The sequence below is a fragment of the Macrotis lagotis genome, chromosome 7, assembly GCF_037893015.1.
Source record: "Macrotis lagotis isolate mMagLag1 chromosome 7, bilby.v1.9.chrom.fasta, whole genome shotgun sequence".
Taxonomy (NCBI): Eukaryota; Metazoa; Chordata; class Mammalia; order Peramelemorphia; family Peramelidae; genus Macrotis; species Macrotis lagotis.
The window spans coordinates 55,713,405-55,737,699 of NC_133664.1; the positions used below are offsets into that span (position 1 = coordinate 55,713,405).

General features: G+C 36.4%; 1 protein-coding gene across 4 annotated transcripts in view; it reads right to left on the reverse strand.

Moving 5' to 3' along the window:
* TRDMT1 (tRNA aspartic acid methyltransferase 1) overlaps positions 1-24,295 on the reverse strand; it is a 62,329-nt gene that overhangs the window by 26,995 nt on the left and 11,039 nt on the right. The window contains exon 1 of one of the 4 annotated variants that reach the window (XM_074192930.1): positions 16,328-16,448. The exons of 1 other annotated variant lie outside the window; for it this stretch is intronic. In XM_074192930.1, coding sequence (XP_074049031.1) covers positions 16,328-16,391 — 64 coding nt within the window. In that variant the 5' untranslated portion in view covers positions 16,392-16,448. Of the gene's footprint in view, positions 1-16,043; positions 16,134-16,327; positions 16,449-24,295 lie in introns of those variants that run through there. 2 more of the 4 variants (XM_074192933.1, XM_074192932.1) reach the window with 2 other exon arrangements.

Here is a 24,295-nt window from a genome sequence, read left to right on the forward strand (position 1 = left end):
GGGAGGCCTGTTGGCCAGGGTGCCATCTTGTTCCGTCGAGTTGGGCCCAGGCAGGGCAGCCAGTGAGACTGGAATGCCAGTCCTCTAAGCAGAGGGGAGAGGACCCTGAGCCAGATGGCCTCCGTCAAGGCTTCATACTGCAACATGGTAATGAGCCTGGTGGAGAGAGGCTTCATGGTGGGGGTGCAGCAGAACAGAGATGAAAGGCCACAAAACCCTGTCTTCAAGGAGTTTCTCATCTAAAGTGTATGTTGAGAGGTCGGAGTTGGGTGACGTGTACACAAGTAACTATAACACAAGATAGGAAATACATAGCCAAAGAATAGCATATTAGATTTAATAAAGGAAACATTTCTGGGAGGGGGAATCCACCACATTTACTGAGGAATGCTCAAAGAAAGAGTCCACTATAAAGAGATAAGGAATGGGGGGGGGGGGTTAATTACAGGTATGGGAGGTGGTCTCTACAAAATACAAAGTGATAGGATGAGTGACCAAAACCAATGGTGGCTCCCAGCTGTAATGTAAGATGCACAAAGGGAAAGGGAAGACCAGTGAAATCAAATTGGAAACTTTAAAGATAAAAGAATGGAATGTGTCTTCTTACAGGTGATCACCGATCAAAAATACTAACAAGGGGAAAAACTTGTTCAAATGAGAAAACGATGATTGAAGATGCTGAAACTCTGACGCTTTTATATATACTTTAAAGAGCAATAAAAAGTCAGGACTTAGCAAAATATAAATAAGAGAATATAGGCCAGAGTTGGAGGAACAGCATAGAGGAGACGTCAAACTATGAGGAAGGGCATGGGGCCATACATTACCAAGCTGTTAGCAAAAGCAGTGGAGACACAAATTTATATGTGACTTTGTGAGAGTGAGGATCAAAGTTCCATCAATCTTTCCAGTAAATCTCTAGGAAAATGAACTAGTAATTGCCCCAAAAGCTCCTGCTCTTAGTTGTGTCTCTGCTGGGCCCTGGGAGGCTTCTTGGCAGGAAACACAACAGGGAATGAGTTGTTCAGTTGCCAGGGATGAACTCCATGGAAGGGGTACAGAATGAGTCTCCTGGAAGGTACCCTGAGGATTTGGGCCAGCCCTGAGTCAGACACCCTAAGTCCAATTTGAGGGGAAACCAAATGGTTCTGGACTCTCTCAAGGTTGGGTCACTGACGAGCATGTTCCTCAACTAGCAAACTGAGATCTTGATTTGATTTTGCACCTCTCCTATTCCCTTTCCCCTTGTCCTTAAACATATGGAAACAAACTGAGGCAAGGCTAGAAACATTGGTGGAGTCACCATCAATGGAAGTCCAACAGACCATTCTTGTATATGCAATGTTTTAAATTACAAAAAATTACCTAAGTATCAGAAAATGATATTAAGCAAGAAAAACTATAAAGGAATTTACTTCTATAAACATACATGTGGGCATACATAAATGAATATATCTGTGCATATGTATAAACAATATGCATGTATTTCATGCACTATATTGCAAGAAAAAGAAAACTGAGATTTTTGTTAAAAGTTAGTGAAGTATTAAAAAGTCCTTGTTAGCTGAGAATAACTGATTAATAAAATAAGACATTTAAAATTAAGGGACTACACCTAAAACAGGGACCAATATGTCACAGTGAATAGTCCTGAAAAAAAATTGAGAAGAACTTTACCTTAAAAATAAAAATCAAGATTATGAAAAGTTTAATTTATCTACCAGGAATCAAGACTAAACCTGGTATTTCATGGCATAGTATTTTATTTTACATTATCAAAATTTAGGTTATACTTGTGACTTAGATCAATTTTTAGAAGAAACCAAGAATATATTAAAAATTGATTTCTAGTGGGGAAAACATTTTTTCCAATAAGACTGGTAATCCTCTGTAGGGATGACAGCTAAACTCACAAGGAACTGATGAGATCAGTGGGAAACTAGAGATCTTGTACTAAGCCCTGAATTAATTTTTTTTTTATTTTTGACATGTTCTAATGTTTCATTTTCCCATAAAAACAATGTTGTAAATATAAAAGATGGTGAGTGTCCAGAGGTGTCCACAACACTCTTCTGAACTCCTCATTTACCTGGTGCATGGTATAATTGATATTGGTTTAGTAAGACAACCATCATCTATGTCAACATGTTTATGAAAAATTTACATTTCAAGTTTCCATTGAGGGTGGCCAGAACTCACTGGCCTGCTTCCCTGGGAACCTTTCCTCTCCTACCTTGGGAGGAGCAGCTCTTCTGAGAGCAACAGTTACATTCATTTGTGTTCAACAGTCGTGGTTGGGGGGAAGAATCAAACTGGACTTATTAACTCAAGGGAAGGTACCAAAGTCAACTTCTCCCCAAGAGAAATATTACTCAGACCTAAAAGAATCAATCTAGGAAAAGCACCTCAAACTAAATAGGTTTAAATATATCCCAATAAACTAAACACATTCTGAAACTTAAGCTAAACCAGAAAAAGTGTTTCCCTATATTATTAGCTTCCATCCAATCTTCAAGAAAGTTCAAGTGAACAAAGATTAATTAGTAATAATTAAACTACATAATAGAGCCATTGTATAGTTCGGCTTCAAATGATTATCTTACGGTAAACCTTTGTTAAGAAATATAAAGAACCAGGGACTGTCTAAGCTCCAATAGCATTTTAAAGGATACAAATGCAAATCTTCCTTGTGTGTCTAAGGAAGTTTGACAGATTCTCACTTAAGTAAAAGGGGCAGTATAATTTACAAAAAAAAAAAAATGTTTTATTAAATAAGTAACAGACAAAAAAAAAAGAAAAATTAAGTTAAAATTAGGTTTTCATTGCACAGACCTTGAAAATACTTCACATAAGAAGACTGGAACTAATGAACTAGTCTGTATTTGTATTAAAAACACTAGAATTTCCACTAAGGATGATCTAAAGAAAAATCTGACTATTTAAGGGTCAAAGATTTCATTTTTTCCCTCCTCTTCTAGAAAAGAAAAATATCTAGAAAAAAATTGAGCATTGATAGTTTTTAAATTTTTTAAAGTCTTGACCTCCAAATTCTATCCCTTCCTTACTCTCGCCCCTCCCCCTCCCTGAGACAGTATGTAATCAGATATAGATTATATGTGTAATGTTATAAAACATTCCCATAATAATCATTTTGTACAAAAAGTCTCAAATAAAAGGGAAAAAAAGTTGAAAATAATATGCTTCATTCTGTATCCTTTTTTTTAAGGCTTTTGCAAGGCAAATGGGGTTAAGTGGCTTGCCCAAGGCCACACAGCTAGGTCATTATTAAGTGTCTGAGAGTAAATTTGAACCCAGGTACTCCTGACTGCAGTGCTTTATCCACTACGCCACCTAGCTGCCCCCATTCTGTATTCTTTCTCTGGAGGCTGATAGTATGCTTCACCATTAGTCTTTTGGGATTGACTGGGATCATTGTATTTGCTAGAACTAGCTAAATCGTTCACAGTCTTTACCCTATAATTCTGCAGTTACTGGGTACAATGTGTTTTTGGCTCTGTTCACTTTGCTTTCGTTTTTCAGGTTTTTCTGAGATCATCCTTCTTGTCATTCCTCATAATACAATAATATTCCATTACAATCATATACCACAGCTTGTTTAGCCATTCCCCAATTGATGAGCCTCTCTCCCCTCAAATTCCAATTCTTAGTTACGAATAAGAGCTCCTATAAATATTTCTGTTCAAATAGGTCCTTCTCCCCCTTTTTTTGGATGTCTTGGGGATATAGATTCAGTCATACTGCTAGATCAAAATGTATGAATAGTTTTATAGTCCTCTGAGCATAGTTATTGCTCTCCAGAATAGCTGGATCAGTTCACAACTCCACTGAGGCATCAGTGTCCCAATTTTCACACATCCCCTCTAACATTCAACATTTTCCTTTTTTTGTCATATTAGCCATTCTGATAGTGTGAAGTGGTAACTCAGAGTTGTTTTAATTTGGATTTCTCTGATCAATAATGATTTAAAACATTTTTAGATTATTATAGATAGTTTAATAAGATATTCTTGTTTTATTGCTTTTTGAATTTTATAATTTTCCCCAATCTCGCTTCCCACCCCCCCACAGAAGGCAGTCTGATAGTCTTTACATTAGTTCCATGGTATAAATTGATTAAAATTGAATATGTTGAGAAATCATGTCCTTGAGGAAAAAAATAAAATATAAGAGATAGAAAAGTTACAAAATAATATAACTTTTTTTAAATTAAAGGTAATATTCTTTGGTCTTTATTTAAACTCCACAATCCTTTCTTTGGATACAGATGGCATTCTCCATCACAGATACCCTAAAATTGTCCCTGATTATTAATTGCACTAATGGAATGAGCAAGTTCATCAAGACTGCTCATCAATCCCATGTTGCTGTTAGAGTGTATAGTGTTCTTCTGGTTCTGCTCATCTCGCTCTTAATAAGATATTCTTAAGGAATATTTTTCCAAATTAATGTTACTGTGAATAATAAAATGTTTGTGGTAAAATGAAATTAAATTATCACCCTTTTATATCACCTACAAATACAAATCTACTTTGGATTAGTCCCAAATCCACTTTCCTACATGCCTTCTCTTCTCTAGGTTTCTCATTATTACTTTAGACTTCTTGAGAATACTGAATGAGAATAGAAATGAGTCTACATATTCTCAATTGTGCCCAGCACTTTTATAAAAATTCATCATGTATTAGTGTATTGAAACCTAGATAAAATGCATAAATATTAAATATATTTTTATGACTCACAATGCAGCATTTCTTTTAAATTATCAATAAAAACTAGCAAGAAAAGATAGAAAGGTAATTTTATTAAAATAAACACATATAATACATGATATTTGGGAGTCTACAGGCCAAAATACACATAAGTTCTACAAAACCCTCCATACAAATGAAGACAAATCTAAATAATTAAAAATATGAATTATCCCTGGGTAGGTTAAGCATAATAAAATGACAGTATCACCTAAATCAATTTACATTTTCAGTGCTATACAATCAAACTACTAAAGGATTACTTCATAGAACTGGAAAAAATAATAACAAAATTCATGTGAAGAGCAGAGAATTAATTAGACATAGTAAGTGTGTCTTCTAATTCTTAAATCCAACATTCTTTCCACTATACCACACTGCCTCTAAGGTTATTCTCCTTAAAGTATGACAAGAATAATACTTTATAAAATCTGGACCAAGAAAATCAAAAATTAAGTTCAATGTATGCTCAGAAGAAAAAAAAATCAATGCAATCCACATGAATTATTACCATTATTATTAATAATAGAATCCTAATTATAACATCTGATTTTATATAATTCTATTCAATTTCAAGGCTTTTTCAGCTCCAAAATCTATCCATTTTTTGCTTTACCTCCATTTTCCTATTTCACATTATTTATTCCCTCATCAATAGACTTCGCCCACTTAACTCTGGTTCATTCAAATAAATCTCTTCTAAAATCTCTCTAGTGATTTGAAATAGTTAATTGATGGGCAATGTGGTGGTCACGGAAATAGAATGGGACATAAAGAATTAGTTCAACTTCCAGGTCTTCCATTTACATTGAATTTATTGTGTGATCTTAGGTAAGTTGCTTAAACTCTGAGCCTCAATTTCCCCAGTGTAAAAAGTAAGGTTAATAGCTTGCCCTACCTCACACAGTAATCATGATGACCACAAAGCTGATACATGGAAAGCAATTTTGTCTCACTACATGAGATGTAAACCTCACATGCTGTTATTCTTTTTTGTGAATGCAATTCTATTTTTGGTTTTGTATTGTAATAGCTTTTGGGGAGAAACTATCACTTGATAAATTATATCCACTACCAAAAAAAAATCACACAATGAAACATTATACACAAAAGGCAACAAATTCATTAAGAGTAACTAAATGTGGAAAACAAACTAAGTTATCAATACCAACTGTCAAATGATATTAAAAGATAGATTTGTGAGAACCTTGGCAAAAGCATTCCAAAAAAAGATAATGAGGTAGGGAGTTCTAAGTGAAATAAAACTAGTTATCTATTCAGAAAACTTTAAAAAACAAAACAAAATACATCCAATGAAATTCATATCATTCATCAGTAAATGCACAGTTAGGTGCTCCTGGGCTAGGTTCACAAAAACTAATCTTAAGGCAATCTATAAATCACTGTATAAATATAAAATATTACTGTTTTTATTACCTAAGCTTGCAAAAACTGGATAATTTGACAACCACAATGTACTTCACAGAACAAAATTCCAAATCATTTAAATGCTGAGGGGTTTTCTGTTCATCCTAAATCTAAGGATGGGAATCTAACCAAGGAAAATTTAGCATAGAAGGAAAATGTTGCAAAAATCATAGGCAAATGCAAAAGGGAGGAGAATAAGAAGCTTTGTTCCAGTGTTTAAAAATTAAACAAAACCAAAGATCCAAAAGTACCATCTGGTCACACCTTGAAAAAAATATCTCACAAAGTTCTGGTCTGGTAAAAGAGCAAAAACACGTATAAATATATGTAATTACAAAGTGGTTTGGTTGAGGCCCAAGTTGGCAAATATATTAGTGAGGCCTGGAGACAACTTTAGAGTTCCTAATAAAGGAATTAGTGATGAGTGATAAATGTGAAGCTCACTTTTTTGACCAAAAATAACAACTTGGATCAGTTTTGCTTAGTATGATTAGGTACTTCATGGAAAGAACTCAAAGTTGACACCCTGGCTGGACTTTTGATATTCTTTTGAAGAGAAGTCCTATTTACTTTTAGGACTACTTCCAAGATTTTGAATGTCATTAAAAAAATATCAAATCACCCAGGGTTTTCTTTTCCTCTATTTCATACATATTTATTACTTTTACTGAAACCATCTTCCTTCTTCATTGTTTAATTTCCCTTAAAACTAGAAAGATGAATCATCTCATTTTGTATGCATTGACTTCTTTCAAATGTCACTGACATACACCTCAGAGTTCATGTCTTCATCTTATGTTCAAAAGTAGAGGTTGGGAAATGTGATAGATTAAGATAATCAAACCATAGAATAAGGATGGAAATACTCATCATCAATTAGCAAGCATTTATTCAGCATCCACAACATGTTGAATTACAAAATTAATAAAATAAAATAATCCCCCATTTGTAAATTTACATTTTAGGTTCTACATTTAGGAATTGAGTACAAGAAAATATAAACACAAAAGGAATATAAATTTCTCTACTGTTTTAGTGTTGAATAAAAAGAATACAATGTCTTATACAATGTAATTTTTTAAAGATTGTAGAAAATATTAGATAAAAGTTCTCAAAATAAGCCATTTCTAAATGGTGGCTGACCAGAAGAGAACAAAGTCTAAGATCATTGGAGAATGGCACTTCTAATAAAAGAGTCACCATACTGAGGAAGATCAGATCTGTTTCAGGTTCTTTTTTATAATTTCCCAAAAGATAATACTGCTTTTTTTTCTTTTTTTTAAAACAATGTCTATGATCCATTTTGACTTAGAACTTTTGAGATAAGGAATACCAGCAAAGTTGGTAATAAAGAAAATTTCTATAAAAAGAAATACTATTTATCCAAAGTCCTTCATTATAAAATATGTTCCCAAAGGGGACAGGGATTGGAAGGACACATTATAAAAGATTTACTGGAAAACTTTTATAACAGAAACTACATGTTAAAAGGTTACAAGATAAGGTTATTATGATGAATGTGCTCTGCTTTCTACTAGGTATAGCCCCTATCTAGCACTTTGTATTTGTATGTAAAGAGAAATATGTTCTATAATTAATCTTACCCCTCTGCATTAAGCAGTGCAGATTATAGCACACATTTCTCTTAACATTTCCCCTACTTCACTGGCTGCTGCTGATCAGCCCAGCTGCAATACTCCTGTAACTGTCCTTACTCTTTACTTTGCTAAATCTCCATTACTGTTTAATCCCCTTACTTTGTTATCTTAATAGAATAAACCTGTTTTTGTCCCTAAATACTTTTAGGTCAAGAGTCAGTCTTTTAAATGAATACATTCACATTCTTGAACCTAGACTAAACTGCCCTAAAATATTCTTCTCCATCATCAATTATACTCATGACTTTAGATGCCTATACAAAAATGCAGAGTACAAATACACACAATGAAATGGCAATCTTAACACTAACTTAACACTTAAAACTAACAGTGACCTCACAGTTGTCGCTTAGACTTGGTAAGATCTGGACTCATGATTGAAATAAGGCAAAGGAGTAGTAAAACAGCACTGTATACCAAGAAAATAGAATTTTCTATAGAAATCAGTGAAACAAAAGGAAGAAACACACTGAGAAAAGTCTTTTTAAGGAGCAAGGAGAAGTCTAAATGTTACAATGCTGACAGTCATTATTGACCACATAGCCAGAAAGAGAAAATGGATGATGAGTCTCCGAAACAGACCAAAGAATTAATCCTATTGACAGGGGAGATCCAACTGTCCAGATACCTGCTGGAGCCATCTCTCTTGCTAAAAAAGCAAAGCAACAAATAATTGTATTCTTTAAGAGGTAGAGGAAGCAATAAGAACCACCATTATGAACCCAAATTCAGCAAGAATAATTATGGCTTAATTAGAAATGTCAGAAACATTGGGAGGAAGTGATCACACTATCTGAGAGATTGTTACAGAAGAAAGGAGAAAACCAATTACAGTCAGAAGTACACCCTATATTCAGGGAGAGATTTTGCTCTTCTTTTTAACCCAAAAAGTTGAAAGAAAGGATATGTAGACTTCCATGATCAGTATTTTACAGCTCACAAAAGATGTATTGCATTCAAAAATAATACAGATAGAAGGGAAGAGAGGGAAAGAAAGGGTTTCTTCAGAAAGTGAGTTATCCAAAGAGATCAACTGTCCAATGTAGGTACATTGCATAGTATAATGATAAAAATCTTGGTCTTAGATTGGAGGAACCAAGTGAAAAGTTTGACTGTCCTTTATCAGATGAGTAACTTGAGGTTAGTTATTTTACTTCTTTGCAACTCAGTTTCTCAGATAACTAAAATTCACCTACAAATGAAAAAAAAAATCCAAGAGTATCAACTTGAGGTTTTTAATAATTTATTTTATTTTATTTTTTCCAATTACATGCAAAGATAGTTTTCAACATTTATCTTTTTGTAAGCTAATTTTAGTTCCACATTTATTTATTTTTTAAAAGATTTTATTTATTTTGAGTTTTCCCCTAATCTTACTTCCCTCCCCCACCCCCCACAACTTAAAAGTTTTAAAAGACATATACAAAAGATGGAAATAAAGTCAAGTGATAGGGTAGAAATACAAAAGGATAGCTGAAACATGGCAAGATATCTTGGGGTTTATCAGCCCCAAATCACTCTGGCTCTCATAGACTGAATAACACTAAGTCCCAAGTCAAACTTCACTTGGTCATAATTTGGACTCAGAGTGGCTTAGAGTGAATGTAAATAGCAATTTTTTTCTATATTGACCAGAAACCTTGAAAGTTTTACTTTCCCAGATTGACTTTTTTGAGGACTAGGTATTAGAGCCCATTCTTTGCTTCATTTCTTTCTTGCTTAGCCCTAATCACTGAATGGGCATTGCCTCAGTAACACTGAGACCTGTTAAAGACCTTAACTTAAAAACTGTGAATTAGGGGGGTGTCTACCCCGAGCTTATAGACTTCTACCCAGCAGAATGGATAGATGAGAACAATTTTTTCCAATGGTCATGAATCAAGTGCTGTGGGCCATCTCCAGTCATCCTGATCCATATCTGGCATCTAGACCCAGATGGCTTTGGAAGAGAGAAGGAGGAAGAGAAAGATGACTTAGCACAGCATCCCCTCATGCAAATCCAATTCACTTGTATGTCACAGAATTGCTTCCAGGATGCCATGGACCTCTTTGAGAAACATGAGCAAACAATAACTAAGACTAAAGACTGGGTCATGCTGAGACTTGTAAGAAATGCTAAGGATAGTAGAAAGTCTGTATTAAAAGCGCTTTTTTCTTTCTAGAAATTGTTACAATTTAAAACTCATGGAATCTGAATATAGAATGACATCTACCATTGTTTTACTTTATTTTTCTTGAAGTCTCTTGTCTCTATTTTCTTTTACAACATAACTAATATGAAAATGTGTTTTACATATTAAAAATAGATTAAAACTGTTTTACATGTAAATGGGAAAAATAATTTTTTAAAAGTAGAAAAAAGAACTTTTTCACATTCAGTATTATTTTATTTTCAGTACCTAATTCTCTCCCTCCTGACTCACCACCCATTAAGAAGGCAAGAAAAACAAAACAAGTAGTGGGGGCAAGGTGTGGGGGGGGGTATGCCCATTTTTAGCTTTATTACCGTTGTTGTTTGTCCTTCATTTTTGAAGGGGACCAATGGCATCATGAGATGATGTCTTGACTCATGTATGACCTGGATTTAAGTGAAGTAGAGTGTGCAAAGTCATCAGCTTCACCCTCTTTTCCAGAGTCATCAAAGTCCAGGGGGCAAGACAAAAGTCAAGGTAACTGGCAATGCTTGGGAGGCAATGGATGACATTGTGGCAACTTCAATGTCTGACCAAGTTTTAAATGTTCCACAGCACTTTCTTCATGACCATTGGAAAAAAAATTGTTCCCATCTACCCATTCTGCTGGGTAGAAGTTTTTATATGCTTGGGGTAGACACCCCCTTAATTCACAGATGGGTCTGAGGCCCATCAATGACCCTTAACTTCATTTTAGCCTATCAATTGAGATGAGTTATACCACTGGGCGAGCCAAAAACTTCTTGGTGCAAACAGAAGAAAGCCAATCTACCAGGTAGATAACAAAGGTGCATGACCTAGCCCTGAATAGGCTATATTACTATATTACAGTTAATATTAAAGAAAAATGGACTCAGTATTTGAGGTGGATGGGGAAATAATGGTCAATGGAAAGAAGGCAAAATTACTTTTACTTTGCTTCAGACTCTAAATTTGTTAGACCTTATTTTTTTTACAACTGGATCACTGCTTTTTAGCAGTACAGGGGACTTCCAGAGAAGAAAGCAAGTAAAGATATAGTAACGAGTACCTAGCTACAAGATTAGAAGACACACATACCCTGTACCCCAGAATATTAAAAGAACTTGAGTGTGTTTACTGAACTATTGATGATAATAATTTGTGAAAAATAGTGGAAAATGAAAAAGATGTCACCGGACTGGAGATGCAAAAATATAGCCCATATTTAAAAAAAAAAGGAAGCTGGATTCTTTAAACCATAAATCCTGACTTCAATATTTAGCTAAATGCTATGAAGGAACTATTGATTGCACTGAGTCAGCATGGGCTGATCAAGAATAAATCATATACATAACCTATATCAGACTACTCATTATCATAGGAAAAGGGGAGGTAAGGGAGTATGGCAAAAAAGCTTGCAAAAAGAAGAATGTTGAAAACTATCTTTGTATGTAATTGGAAAAAAATAAAATAACATTCCCAAAAAAAGAGAGAAAAAGTACAAGAATAAATCATGCCAATATAACTTCATGTCCTTTTCTAAGATAACTAAAGAAACAGATCAGAGAGACAAAAATGCAAATAAAAACAAAGGGGGTGCAGCTTACCTAGATTCAGCAAAGGAGGTGCCAAAGTCTCTGACAATAGAATCATTAACACTGAGAAATGTGAACTTGAAATTAAAATTGATTCAAAATTGCCTAAATTCTTGGATCCGAAGAATGATACTTAATGACTGAAGGATAGCTGAACAGAATTCTGTTTTGAGTTCTATAGAATTCTTTTCAATATCTTTAGGTGCAATATAGATGAAGATATAAAGACATGCAGAATAACTCTCTAACATGGTGCTTACATAAGAGGGTACCAACACCTTGGATGCTAGCTTGGTTAGGAGTCAGGATCCAAAAAATTTCTCAACAGGCTAGAATGGTGAGGAAACATTCACTAAGATGCCATTTAAGCCAATGAATAAGGAAAACTATCAAGTTCTACTTAGGATTCAAATAAATTAAATGCACAAGTAGAGAGTGGGTAAGACCTGGCTTCAGAAGGGGCAAACGCAATGTGAACAAGCATCAAGGGTTGATACCCTCTTGGGCTGCCTTATCAAGCCTGGAATCCAGGAGGGGGGGGTGCTTATGTCCTGAGTCCTAGCTGGAGTAGATTTGGAATCCTGCAGTAATTTCTAGGTATCATCTTATAGGAAGGGCACTGACAACAAGGATGTGTCATTCTGGAGTCAGAGCTAACCCCAAGTATAAGACATTGCTCAGGCTACTATCTTCCCTTCTGATTGCCCAGTGAATGGCAAATCCTCGAGATGAAGGAAACATATCCATGAGCCTGCCTTGTGCTCTGTCTAGAAAATTAGGCAGATGGAACCACATCTATAGGAATGGGGGAAAAAAAGGTAAGACACTTCACTGTGGCTAGAGACACTTCACCCTGTAGGAAAATGTGGACTAGTCCATGTCCCTCTTTCTCCTCCTGTGTACTTCTTCCTGATCCTAACCAGGTGGCCTGCCAGTAGTATGAAGTGACTAGAACATTAACATGCCCATTACTTAGTTACTCTGCATTACCATTCAATTCAAATCTGCAAGCATTTATTAAACGCCTTCTATAGCCAAAGAATAGTGCTAAGTCCTGAAGATAGAAAAACAAATTGATTGCTAGACATCTGATACATGTGAGAAAGGCAACATGGGGGGACACTTCTTACAATGCAGGGCAGGCAGGAGGAATGAGAAGCATGGTCTGCTAGAATTTGATCATAAGCATAGAATCTAGAAGTGGGATGGTATTTAGAGATTATTTATGAGAATGAGAAAGCCAAGGCCCTGAGAGATGAATGACATGCCCCTAGTTACACTGGTGGCAAGAGAAGGGTCATTTGAATTCATGTCTTCTAACTCCAAATCCAGTGCTTCTTCCACGATATCAAGTATACTAAGGATTTATGTGGAATATCCTGATGCATGAGAAAACCATGCACTCTCCTACTACAGATTTAAAAAAAAACTGAGTGATAAGTTTACTTATGCAACTTAACCGGGAACCTTTCTTTTATAAACTTTGTTTAGCAATTAAACAATTCAAGCAAAATTTAGCCTAAAAATTGTTTTTCTTTCCTTACTTTGTTCTAAGATTGAAAGTCAACAAAATAGTCATCAAGTACTTCTAGTATAATGCCTTGCATTTAAGAAGAGTTAATATGTTTGTTGAAAGGCCTGAGAATTAAATGAAAGACAGCTTAGCTTAAACAATGCTGCTTCCAGGAAAGGAACAGTTGTTCAAAAGTTCACCAGAAAAAAGACAAAGTAAACAGATGCTTCTACTTGAGCAATAAAGCTAATTTTTGTCATTTGAAAACAAAGGGAAGTAACAAAAGGTCTGAAAAAGGAATCTTCGAAGATGTTAACAGTTGATATTGAATAACTGCTGCTGATATTTATAGAGCTCGATAAACACTCCCTTACTTCAATTACTACAATCCTCTCCAGGAGATAGCACAGTCTTAAAATCCTCCTTTTCCAAGAAGTAAAATTTATGCTGGTTGGCCACAGGTTAGTGTCAAAGCCAAGACTGAAATCCAGATGAATCAATCAGCATTTATTAAGCATCACTATTCCCTACGTCCTAGGCATTCAAGAGTTCCCTTTGGGGATCATTTTCTACTGGATTTCCCCTAACTATGACAGCTGTCTCTCCCATGCCTGTCTCTCCCATGGCTCATATAATTTTTGGTGATGGGAGAGATATTGGGAACGACTCATTCAAACCTCTTTATCTTATTGGATAAAAAAAAAATGGGCTTTTAGAGGTTAAATGATGTGCCAAAAGTCCACACATTTATGAGAAGAACCAACAAGAGGGCAACTAACCCACATTCCCACTGCAACAAACAATAAACCAATCAATCAACAAGCATTTATAAAGTATCTACAATATACCAGAATTGTGCTGGCCCTGATTATACAAAGTCAAAAATGAAACAGTTCCTGCTCTCAAGGAAAAACAATACATACAAAAAGAATCATATACGACATAAATTCAAGGTGGTTTAATGGGGAGAGCACCAGCAGTTTCATTTAGAAGATGGAGCTTGAGATGAATCTTGAAGAAATCAAGGAATTCTAAGAGGTAAAAGTAAAGTTTGTTCATAAGAGTCAATGCAAAGATATGGAGACGGAGAAAGGGGTCTCAGCGTGTGAAAAAAACAGAAGACTAAAATTCAGAAAGAGAGTAAATGTATACAGATAGGCTAAGACCACATAATGAAGACCTTTAAAAGTCAGAGAAATCTTATTCCAAGACTCCTAGGGAGTCACCTGAGTTTCTGGAGTAGGAGAGGGATATGGTTAGACTAAAACAAAGCTAAACTATAATGGCTTGTAATTGGGGAGAAAAAAAATAAGAATCTTTTACCTGTTTCCTCATATATAAAATGAAGAGGTTGTACAAGATGGTGATTAAATTCAGTTATAATCCTAAGTAATTTAGGCTAATATCAAAACTAAACATTTCAGAAACTAATGTGAAAGGTAGGGATTACTGTGCTCTTTTATCCTTATATCAATATAGTGATCAACACATAGAAGGAAGTTAATAAATGCTTTTTTTTGAAAGATAATTAGAAAACCAATATGCTTACTCTACGAAAGTTTGATAACTGGCAATGTGAAAACTAAGTACAAACCTTCAGAAAGTTTTTGCTTGTGTTCAGTTCAATTTTAACTTGAAGATGAAATGTATGGACAAAAAGAGAAGACCCAGGTTCAAATCCTATCTCTGACACACGTCCCCGTGTGATCATGACCTAACCACACCTCTCAGTGACCCAAACTACTTAGAATGATAAATTGCAAACATGTGGCATCAATATCTGCAGAAGGAATTTCAACATAGATGACAACACAGGGATGGATCATCTTTTCCCCTATCCACAAGACTACAGAACCTCTATAGAGGAAACCTTAGAAGGATATCTAGTCCAGTTCAGTTCTATCAATATTCAGGTGAGAAATGTAAGGTCTGGGAAGTTGATTTGTCCAAGGTGGGAGATGCAAACCCATGTGGGGACCTCCAGGTCTGGAGTCAGTGATTTTTCCCCAACATTTTCCTATCATGACCTAACCACACCTCTCAGTGACCCAAACTACCTAAGAATGATAAATTGCAAACATGTGGCATCAGTATCTGCAGAAGGAATTTCAACATAGATGACATCACAGGGATGGATCATCTTTTCCCCTATCCACAAGACTATAGAAGCTCTATAGAGGAAATCTTAGAAGGAAGGAGTTCAGGCCTATCAATATTCAGTTGAGAAATGTGAGGTCTGGGAAGCTGACTTGTCCAAGGTCACAAAGCCACAGAAGTGAGGTGTAAACCCATGTGGGGACCTCCAGGTCCAGAGTCAGTGACTTTTCCCCAACATGTTCCTCCATTCTGGGATTTAAAGTCTTGGGTTCTAAATTGGGTTTGCAGGAACTATAAAGGCCTCAAACCATTCATTAGACTGATGACCTAGAACATCCATCTCCTGACAGAAAAGGGTTAGATTCAAGATATAGAAGGAAATACATATTTTTTTAGAGGTGTACAAGCTAGGGTTGTGTTTTGCTTGACCCTGCCTGCTCCCTTTCTACCTTTTCAGGCTTCTTATAATTTACTCTCCAATCCTGGGGCCTCCTGGCTGATCTTTGCACAAAACACTCCTTTTCTCTCCTTTGCACATTGCTGGAATTCTTGCATCTCCACCTTTTTGCATTTCGGGCTGGTCTGGTATATAAATTAATAAATGCTTGTTAACTCCCCTCTGGGGAAGGGCTGGGAACGGAGAAGAAATAAACACTAATTCACTGAAAAATGGCAATTTCTCAAAAATTGAAGATCTCGAACCAAAATTGATGCCACTGTTTTTTTAAGGGGAGGTGGGAGGAGAGAGGAGCAAGCTTGCTCAGAGGCCCCCTCGAGGGTCCCTTAGGGGCGGGGAGACCCCCACATTCTGAAGCCTGAGCAGGACTCACCTCCCTGGGAAGCTGTAGGAGATGAGACAGCAGCCGAGGGGCGTGGCCAGGGTGGGCGGAGTCGGGGCGGGGCTTCCGCGGCCAGAGGAGGCGGAGCAAGCGCAGGGGGTGGGGCCAAACCACTTCCGCGTGAGGCCCAGCCCCGAGAACTGGGGCCGCGGAGGCGCCCGGCGGGGGAGGGGAAGGCTCCGTTGCCAAGGAGCCACGGCGCACGCGCGCCTCCTCCAAGCAGCCCCGCCCACGGACTCCTGGGGAAGTGGGGAGCGCGGGAGGAAGGCCCCTACCTTTCAGCGCCTGGTGCATCCCCCCAATGCCGCTGTACAGCTCCAACACCCGCAGCGGCTCCATGGCTCCGCCTCCCCCACCCCGCCCCCACTGCCTGGGTGCACGTGCCAGCCTCCTCTTGGGGCGGAGCAGGGCGGGGAAGGGGCGCGCAAGGGACTGTGGGAGGAGAGGGCTGTGGGGGCGTGGCTAGAGTCCAGGGCTCAGCGAATCACAGCGCTCCCCTCCATTCAGCCTGGTAACCGGCTCTGGGCGTGGTTCTCCCCCTAGCAACCGGGACACAGCGAAAATGCACCCCCTGCCCTCCAAGAGCTCCCACTCTAGCGGGAAGCCCCCTTGTCTGCGCATGTGCAAGGATAGATCCATCATATATTATATATATATATAAAATTCATATAGTGCCTCTGGCTATATTCTATGAGCTAAATGAATAAGCTATATTTTTATTCTAGAATATTCTATAATATTCTACAATTCTGTAACATTCACCTAATTTCTTTACAAATATCTTATTTTGGAGGCAACTGGGTGGCTCAATGGATAGAGCACGGGCCCTGAAGTCAGAGGTACCTGAGTTCAAATCCGACCTCAGACACTTAATAATGACATAGCTGTGGGACCTATTGCCTTGCAAAATCCTTAAAAAAAAAAAAGGGTACAAATATCTCATTTTTACCCCCTGCTAATATTCATATTAACCCCTCAGAGGCTTCATCCACAAAAGGAGAACGGACCTAGTGAGGCTGCAGGCCAGTCCTAGGTGTGTCATTGGAGAGCTTCAGACTCTCAAGGAAATGAACTGGAGCTGAAGGTGCTGTAAACTAGCCAGGGTCTCTTTAAATGTGGACGTCCCCTAAAGTCCTCCTGCCATGGAGGTGAACCTGGTCCTCATCAACCAAGCTGCAAGGGCTTTGAGTGAAACCTGGAGGAAGACCCTATGTCTGTCGCATGTTCACTAGCTTGGTTTGGGAGATGGGATGATTTCGGGGTGGGGAGGTTGGAGGGGAGAGACATCTATAAGGACAAGATGGATCCACCCTTACGAGATTAGATCACTGGAGCTATTCAACTAATATATGATTTTCAAATTGCTCTAAGCCATCAGCTGCAAAAATGGTCCAAGGGACAAAGTCACTGAAATCAATATGGTTTCATTCATACAGCTGCTCTCCTTCACTACACCTTCTTATAACTTGATGTTATTCTAAGATGTAACAGTAGACTTTTTAATTCTACTCAAATATTAAGCAATTCAATTAATAAAAAATTCATTAAGTGCCTACTATGAACCAGATACAAAAAGAGGCAAAAAATCAGTCCATACCATCAAGGAACTTACAGTCTAATGAGAGGAGACAACATGCAAATATAAGCAAATGAAGCAACAAACACAATATATAGAATTAATAGAGTTTATAAGGTACTGGAATTGAGAGGTTGGAGAAAACTTCCTGTAAAAGATGGGATTTTAGTCGAAACTTGAAGCCAGGGTAGTCAGTAATTGATGTGGAGGAGTGGAGAGTCATCTAGGCGGAGGATAGATGGAGAGAATATCCTGAGTCAAGAGATTGTGTCTTGTAAGGGACAGTGTCACTGAATCAAATAGAATGAGTACAAAGCATAAGGTGAAAAAAAAAACTAGAAAGGGGGTTAGGTATGACAGGCTTTGAATGGTAAACAGCATTTTTTTCATTTGGTTCCAGAGGCAAACTTCAGTTTATTGAATAGGAGAGGTGACGTGATCAGATTTGTACCTTTGGAAAATCATTTTACTGGTTGATGACAAGATTATTTGGAGTTGAGGAAATTTAAGAAACAACAAAATTGATCACTTATTATTTGTCAGATTCTGCTATTTGGAAATGCTCTTTAAACCTTAAGGAATTATATGTATAAGAACATATACACCAATAACCTGTGAATTCTTCAACTTATCTAGAAATAACTTGTTCCCTTCGTATGACATTTGAAAATTCAGATTCACTTCTAAGTCATTATATAGCATGGAAGTAGGATAGGTACTTACATTCATAATTATTACATTATGTTCTCAAAATTACATACAATTTTATTTCTATCATGGTACATTAATTACATTTATGAATATATAAAAATAATACATTCATATTTTGTTGTGAACCCAATTGGGATTTTCTTGGCAAAGTTACTGGAGTCATTTGACATTTTCTTCTCCAGTTCATTTTTCAGATGAGTAAAGCAAACAAGGTTAAGTGACTTGCCCAAAGTTATTCAGTTAGTGGGTGTCCAAGGTTCTATCCACTGTGCCTCCTACCTGCTGTCATTATGAGCACCAAGCTAATAATGTATTTAACTTTATTATATATGCTAAAAAAGAATCCATGACCTTGCCCATAAGAAACTTTCCCTTTGGTGAGTCTCACCTCCCCATGGGCCTCCAAAGAAACATTGTGATTCTTTAGCTACCTGCTCTTGTTTTACCTCTAGGAGCTCTTTGCCAAGAGTCAGAAAAACTCTCTCAATGCTTCTACTTTACCACCATTACATTCCATTTCTATCTGCTGCCATTGCTCCTTCTGCCAATAATACTATCTTAGGAAATTTTCCCTGCTTTTCAATATGACTGTCAGGGTATCTAGGACAACATACCTGGAGACTAGTTAACATATTTTCAGAACTTGTGTTAGTCTTTCAAGCCTGCTTTACATGTAAAATGGTCATTGAAGCAGCTTTGGACCAGAAGATCACCATCATTACTCCTGTTGAATAATGTCTTGTTTTGAACTAATCCACTGCCAACTAAGCAGTGGAGACCATTTTGTTGGGTACTTGTGAACTACAGTTTTGAATAGAGGTTTGAACTGATGAGTACCTCAAACTTTAGATAACTTTCTGGGGATCTACTCTCTAAATGACAATTACCTGAAGTGCAGACATAAAATATCCAGCAATTTCTCTGGACTTTGTCATGTAGTGATATGTTAGAATATATGTTAAGAGGATTACTCTTCAGGTTGGAGGATTCCAGGTGGTGATACAAAAACAAATCTTTTTTAAGGCTTTCATTCCTAGTTGTACTAACTTAAATATTGTTCATAAAGAGTCTGTTCCACTTCACAAATGTTGAAGCAGACAGGAAACCACATTGCCTAAGCAGAAACCCCCATAATTATTCCAGTATTCGAAGCACTATGTGGTTGCTATATTTCTAGAATAACTTTTACAATCTGAGAGAATTGCTTTCTCCCTCTTCTTTCTCTTCCTATCTCTGAGACTATGCCTATATCTCTTTTTCTCCAAGACTCTGTCTCTTTTTATTTGTATGTCTCTCTGAACACCACAAAATCTAGATCTGATGATTTATCTCTGGAACTTATCCCAAACTATTTTTTTCTTAGTCTAATTTAGCCATATTCTTGCTCCTTTCCTCTACAAGTCACATTCAAATTAAACCTTAAAATGCTTTCTGTGGACTTTTGTAATGTCATTATGCAATTAAAGAGCTGTGGATGGTACAGACACTCAAAAGATATTTATTTATAATATTTTTAATCTCCTGCTTAAATTTTCACAAACTTTCACAAATCTCAGTTCAAACTCTTTTCACTCTACATTAAAAATGTGCATATACAAATGTAAGAGAGGGAAGAAAATGGGTAATTATTACAATAATACCATTTTCTTTCTCTTATATCTCAAATACTTGTTTGTCCTTCACTCTCAAAGACAACCGTAAAATCAGGAAGGTGATGCCATGACAAGCACATGAATTGGATTTGAGTGAGGCTGGTGACTTAGCACAGCACCCCTCTCACAAATCCAATTATCAGATGTCTACATAAAAGATAGCTAAAGGAAAAAGTTATTATTTCATAGCTCTTCTTTTTTCCTCCTGAATTTAGAGCTAATATTTCAATCAACAGATCAAGCAAAAAGCATTTACTAGGCATCTCCTTCAAGGAGCTTACATTCTACTAGGACACAACCTGGTCACTGATGAGCAAATACAAGATAGAGAATATACAAAATAAATATCCATTGACTGGGTGGGGGGGAGAATGAAGTTCAGCACCAACTGTAATCAGAAAAGATCTCCAATAGCAAATTGTCCTCAAGCTAAGCCTTGAAGGTAGCTAGTGAGTAGGCTCTAAAAGATGAGGGTGAGGAGAGAGCATTTGAGCCTTGGAGCAGATGAAATGTTACAGATGAGTAGATCTATTTAGCTGAAGTATGAGGTGTAATGTGTTATCAACTTGGAAAGATGGACTGGGAAAAGCAACTATCATGATATTGATTGAAAGTTCAATTTGAAGTGAAGCACTTCAACTGAGATCAAATTGACAAAAGTAGCCAAAAGGTTACCAATGCTATAGATAAGACTTTTAAGGCTTACAAAATGCTTTTATGTTGTTCAGGTATTTTTCACTTGTAAATGACTCTTCAAGACCCCTTTTCGAGTTTTCTTGGAAAAGATACTGGAGTGGTTTGCTATTTCCTTCTTCAGCTCATTTTACAGATAAGAAAACTGAGACAAATAGGGTAAAGTGACTTGCCCAGGGTCACACAACAAGTCAGTGGCTGAGACCAGATCTGATAATGAGTCAGACCTAGCCCATGCTACCTGGCTGCTTTTAGATACATTTAATTTGATTCTCACAATAGTCTAGTGAGTTATACTACTTTTCTGCTTTACAGATGAAAAAACAGACTCAGTAAGATTAACACAGAGATTTATTGAAGTAACTGCTAGGAAGTAATAGAGAGAAATTAAAGTCAGGTCTTGACTCCAAGCAGAGAGTTCTCTCCTTGAAATGTTAGGCATTTATTTTAAATGCATATCTAGGACTTTATTTAGAATTTGAAACATTGGTTTTGATATAGAACAAATTTTGGAAACTTCCTTTTGAGGAGTGGGGAGGGCTAGGCAAAGTTTTCCTTATAATGTAACACACTGCAAGCTGCTCCTTGAAGCACTAGGTGGTTTTGAATATATCTCCTTATGATTTTAATGATTTTATACCTTTAATGATTTTGAGATAATAAAGATTCCCCAACATACACACACACCAACAACAACTTAGAGGGGTCTTTAATGACCTGTCCTCTAAGAAAAAAAATGAATAGAAAGTTGGTTTGTTTTTCACTTGAGAGATGAAGGTTTAAAGGATATCTCTGCTGGGGTTTTTTTCAACTAATAAAAATATTTATCTTTCTATTCCAAATCCTTCTTCTTCATGAAAAATAATATCCTTGTAATAAATATGCATAATCAAGCAAAATAAATTCCCAGATTGATCACATCCAAAAATATATCTCATTGTTCAATCCAAGTCTATCATTTCTCTATCAGAAAGTAAGTCCCATATATCATCATGAATTTCCTGGAATTCTAGGAGGTCATTGAATTGATCAGAGTCCTTATGTTTTTTTTGAAATTTTTTGCCTGACATTAAATCATTCTCCTAGTTCTGTGCACTTCACTGAACCTGAAGATCACTAAATAGCATGTGTCCCCTTTGACCCAATGAATCACTATTAGATCTATTCACCCCAAAAAAGAAAAATATCCATATGCACAAATGCATTTATAGCAGCTCTTTTGTGGTAGCAAAGAATTGGAAACACAAAGGGTGTGCCCATCAGTTGAGGATTGCTCAAAAAAAATTATGGCATACTAATGTAATAGAATACTACTTATGCTACAAGAAATTATGAAGGAGATAGTTTCAGAGAAACTCAGGAAGACTTCTATAAACTCCACTGGGATTTGTACAACACAAGGAAGGAGAAAAAAATCAAGGCCAGCCATTTTGAGATGATTGCATTTGGGAACAACAAGGCAAATGGGAAGCTGTCAGAGACCATGAGTTGCTAGATGAACCTTTACAAACTCCAGAAGGATATGCTGGACAGCAACTCTCTCTGCACTGAAGTTTCCAAGAAGACAGTTTGCCCTCTCCAAGCCCTGAACCTGTTGGTGGAACTCATTTCCCAAACTATTCTGAGGTAAGTAGAAGGTTAGTTGACTCACTTAAGAATGTGCCAATAGTATTTGTATTTTCTGTTCTGATTAAATGTTTTAAATTGAATGGTTAAATGCTCAATTTTGTTAGTCTGGTGACCAACTGAATACCTAAGCCTAAATTACCACAAAATATTCCTTGATTTTGAACTATTTGGAGAAAAATAAGTCAAGTAAATTACTATGGCAAATCCCCTTATAATTTGAATTGTGAGATTCAAAAGTTGATAGGAGCAACAAAGTAGAATTAACATGGGGGAAAGGGACAAATAAAACTTTATTATCATTAGAGCTCAGATTATAGTTGTTAAATCATTATAAATAGTGAGCAGCAAGTACCAATAATGTGGATAGTACGGAACAGGAAAAAGAAGTAAAAGATATAATCCCAACATTTGAGGGGCTTAGAATCAATTAAGGTAAAACACACCTTCAGACAATTTAATAATTCCTTACATTTCTCTGACAGTATATCAATAAAGGTAAGTACAATATCTCTTAAAATTGCTATTTTCTTTATAACTTTTTTTTTAGGTTTTTGCAAGGCAAATGGGGTTAAGTGGCTTGCCCAAGGCCACACGGCTAGGTAATTATTAAGTGTCTGAGGCTGGATTTGAACTCAGGTACTACTGACTCCAGAGCTGGTGCTCTATCCACTGTGTCACCTAGCCACCCCCTTCTTTATAACTTTTAAGGAAAAGTCTGGAAAGTATTTAGTTTCTGTGAATATCTCTTATTCACTCCAGATGGTTTGACATGTGTTTTCTAGATTTATATTGAAAACATTTTTTAAAAATATGACTATAAAAGATTCATTCAACTGCATCTTTTCTCTAAGATTGTCACTTGTTCTTTGTGGTTCACAAATTGTACTTAAGTGAATGTTGACCTGAATCGTGTTTGGTTTTTTTTTAATACTTGCAAGGCAATGGGGTTAAGTGACTTGCCCAAGGTCATATAGCTAGGAATTATTAAGTATCAGAGGCCAGATTTGAACTTTGGTCCTTTTGACTCCAGGGCCAATGCTCTTATCCACTGTGCCAGCTAGCTGCCCCCCACCCCCAATAATGCTCTTCTAAAGAGATAGTATGGTATAATGGAACAAGCACTGGAACTAGAATTAGAAAACCCACTACTGATATAAGCATGCCTACAAATACACTTAACCTACCTGGGCCTCATCTGTAAACATGAGGTACTTGGGATAGATAATCTCTAAACTCTCAATCTGATGATCATTCCTGCCACTCATGATCTCCATTATTAATGTTAACTTTGGAAATACATAAACACCAGATACGATATACGATATTATAATTTGTCATTAATTGTTGAGCATTTAAAATTGAAAGATTGAAGAAATTGAAAACTGAAAAATAATTAGAAAAAGAAGAGACCATAAAAATGCAAGAGAAGAGAAGTCATGCCACCAAATGATTGTAATCTTTCATTAGAGATGATAGTTATCAACTTGAAATATGTCAGCAACAGAAATGAAACAGGAACCTTCGCTAATGTTCTATTTCTAATAACATAGACAAGATTTCAACAGGAAAAAAAACAGATGGGACAATTATGTATCATATAACATTCTCAATGAATATCAAAATATTTGCTGCAGTAAACTGTGTTCTTTGTACAAATCATATTATCCCAGAAAAATGATAAATATAAAAGAAACATTAGAACTTATAAGGAAATGTGAAATTCAGGTTTTCTGTTGAAACAAACCACACTACTTCCCCTTATATATGTTAGCAAATTGCATGGTTCCTAGTCACAGATTTTTATATTTGCATTTTACTTTACAGAGTTTTCCCTGAGATAAGTGTATTCTCATCAAATGATGCTTTTACAAGTGATTTTTGAGTTATAATCATAATAGCCTTCTCTATCTTTTTAATGTGTTCCTATAGAATCAAAGGTGAAAGGAGTTTTAGAAGTCATGTAATTTATTCCTCTTCTTTTT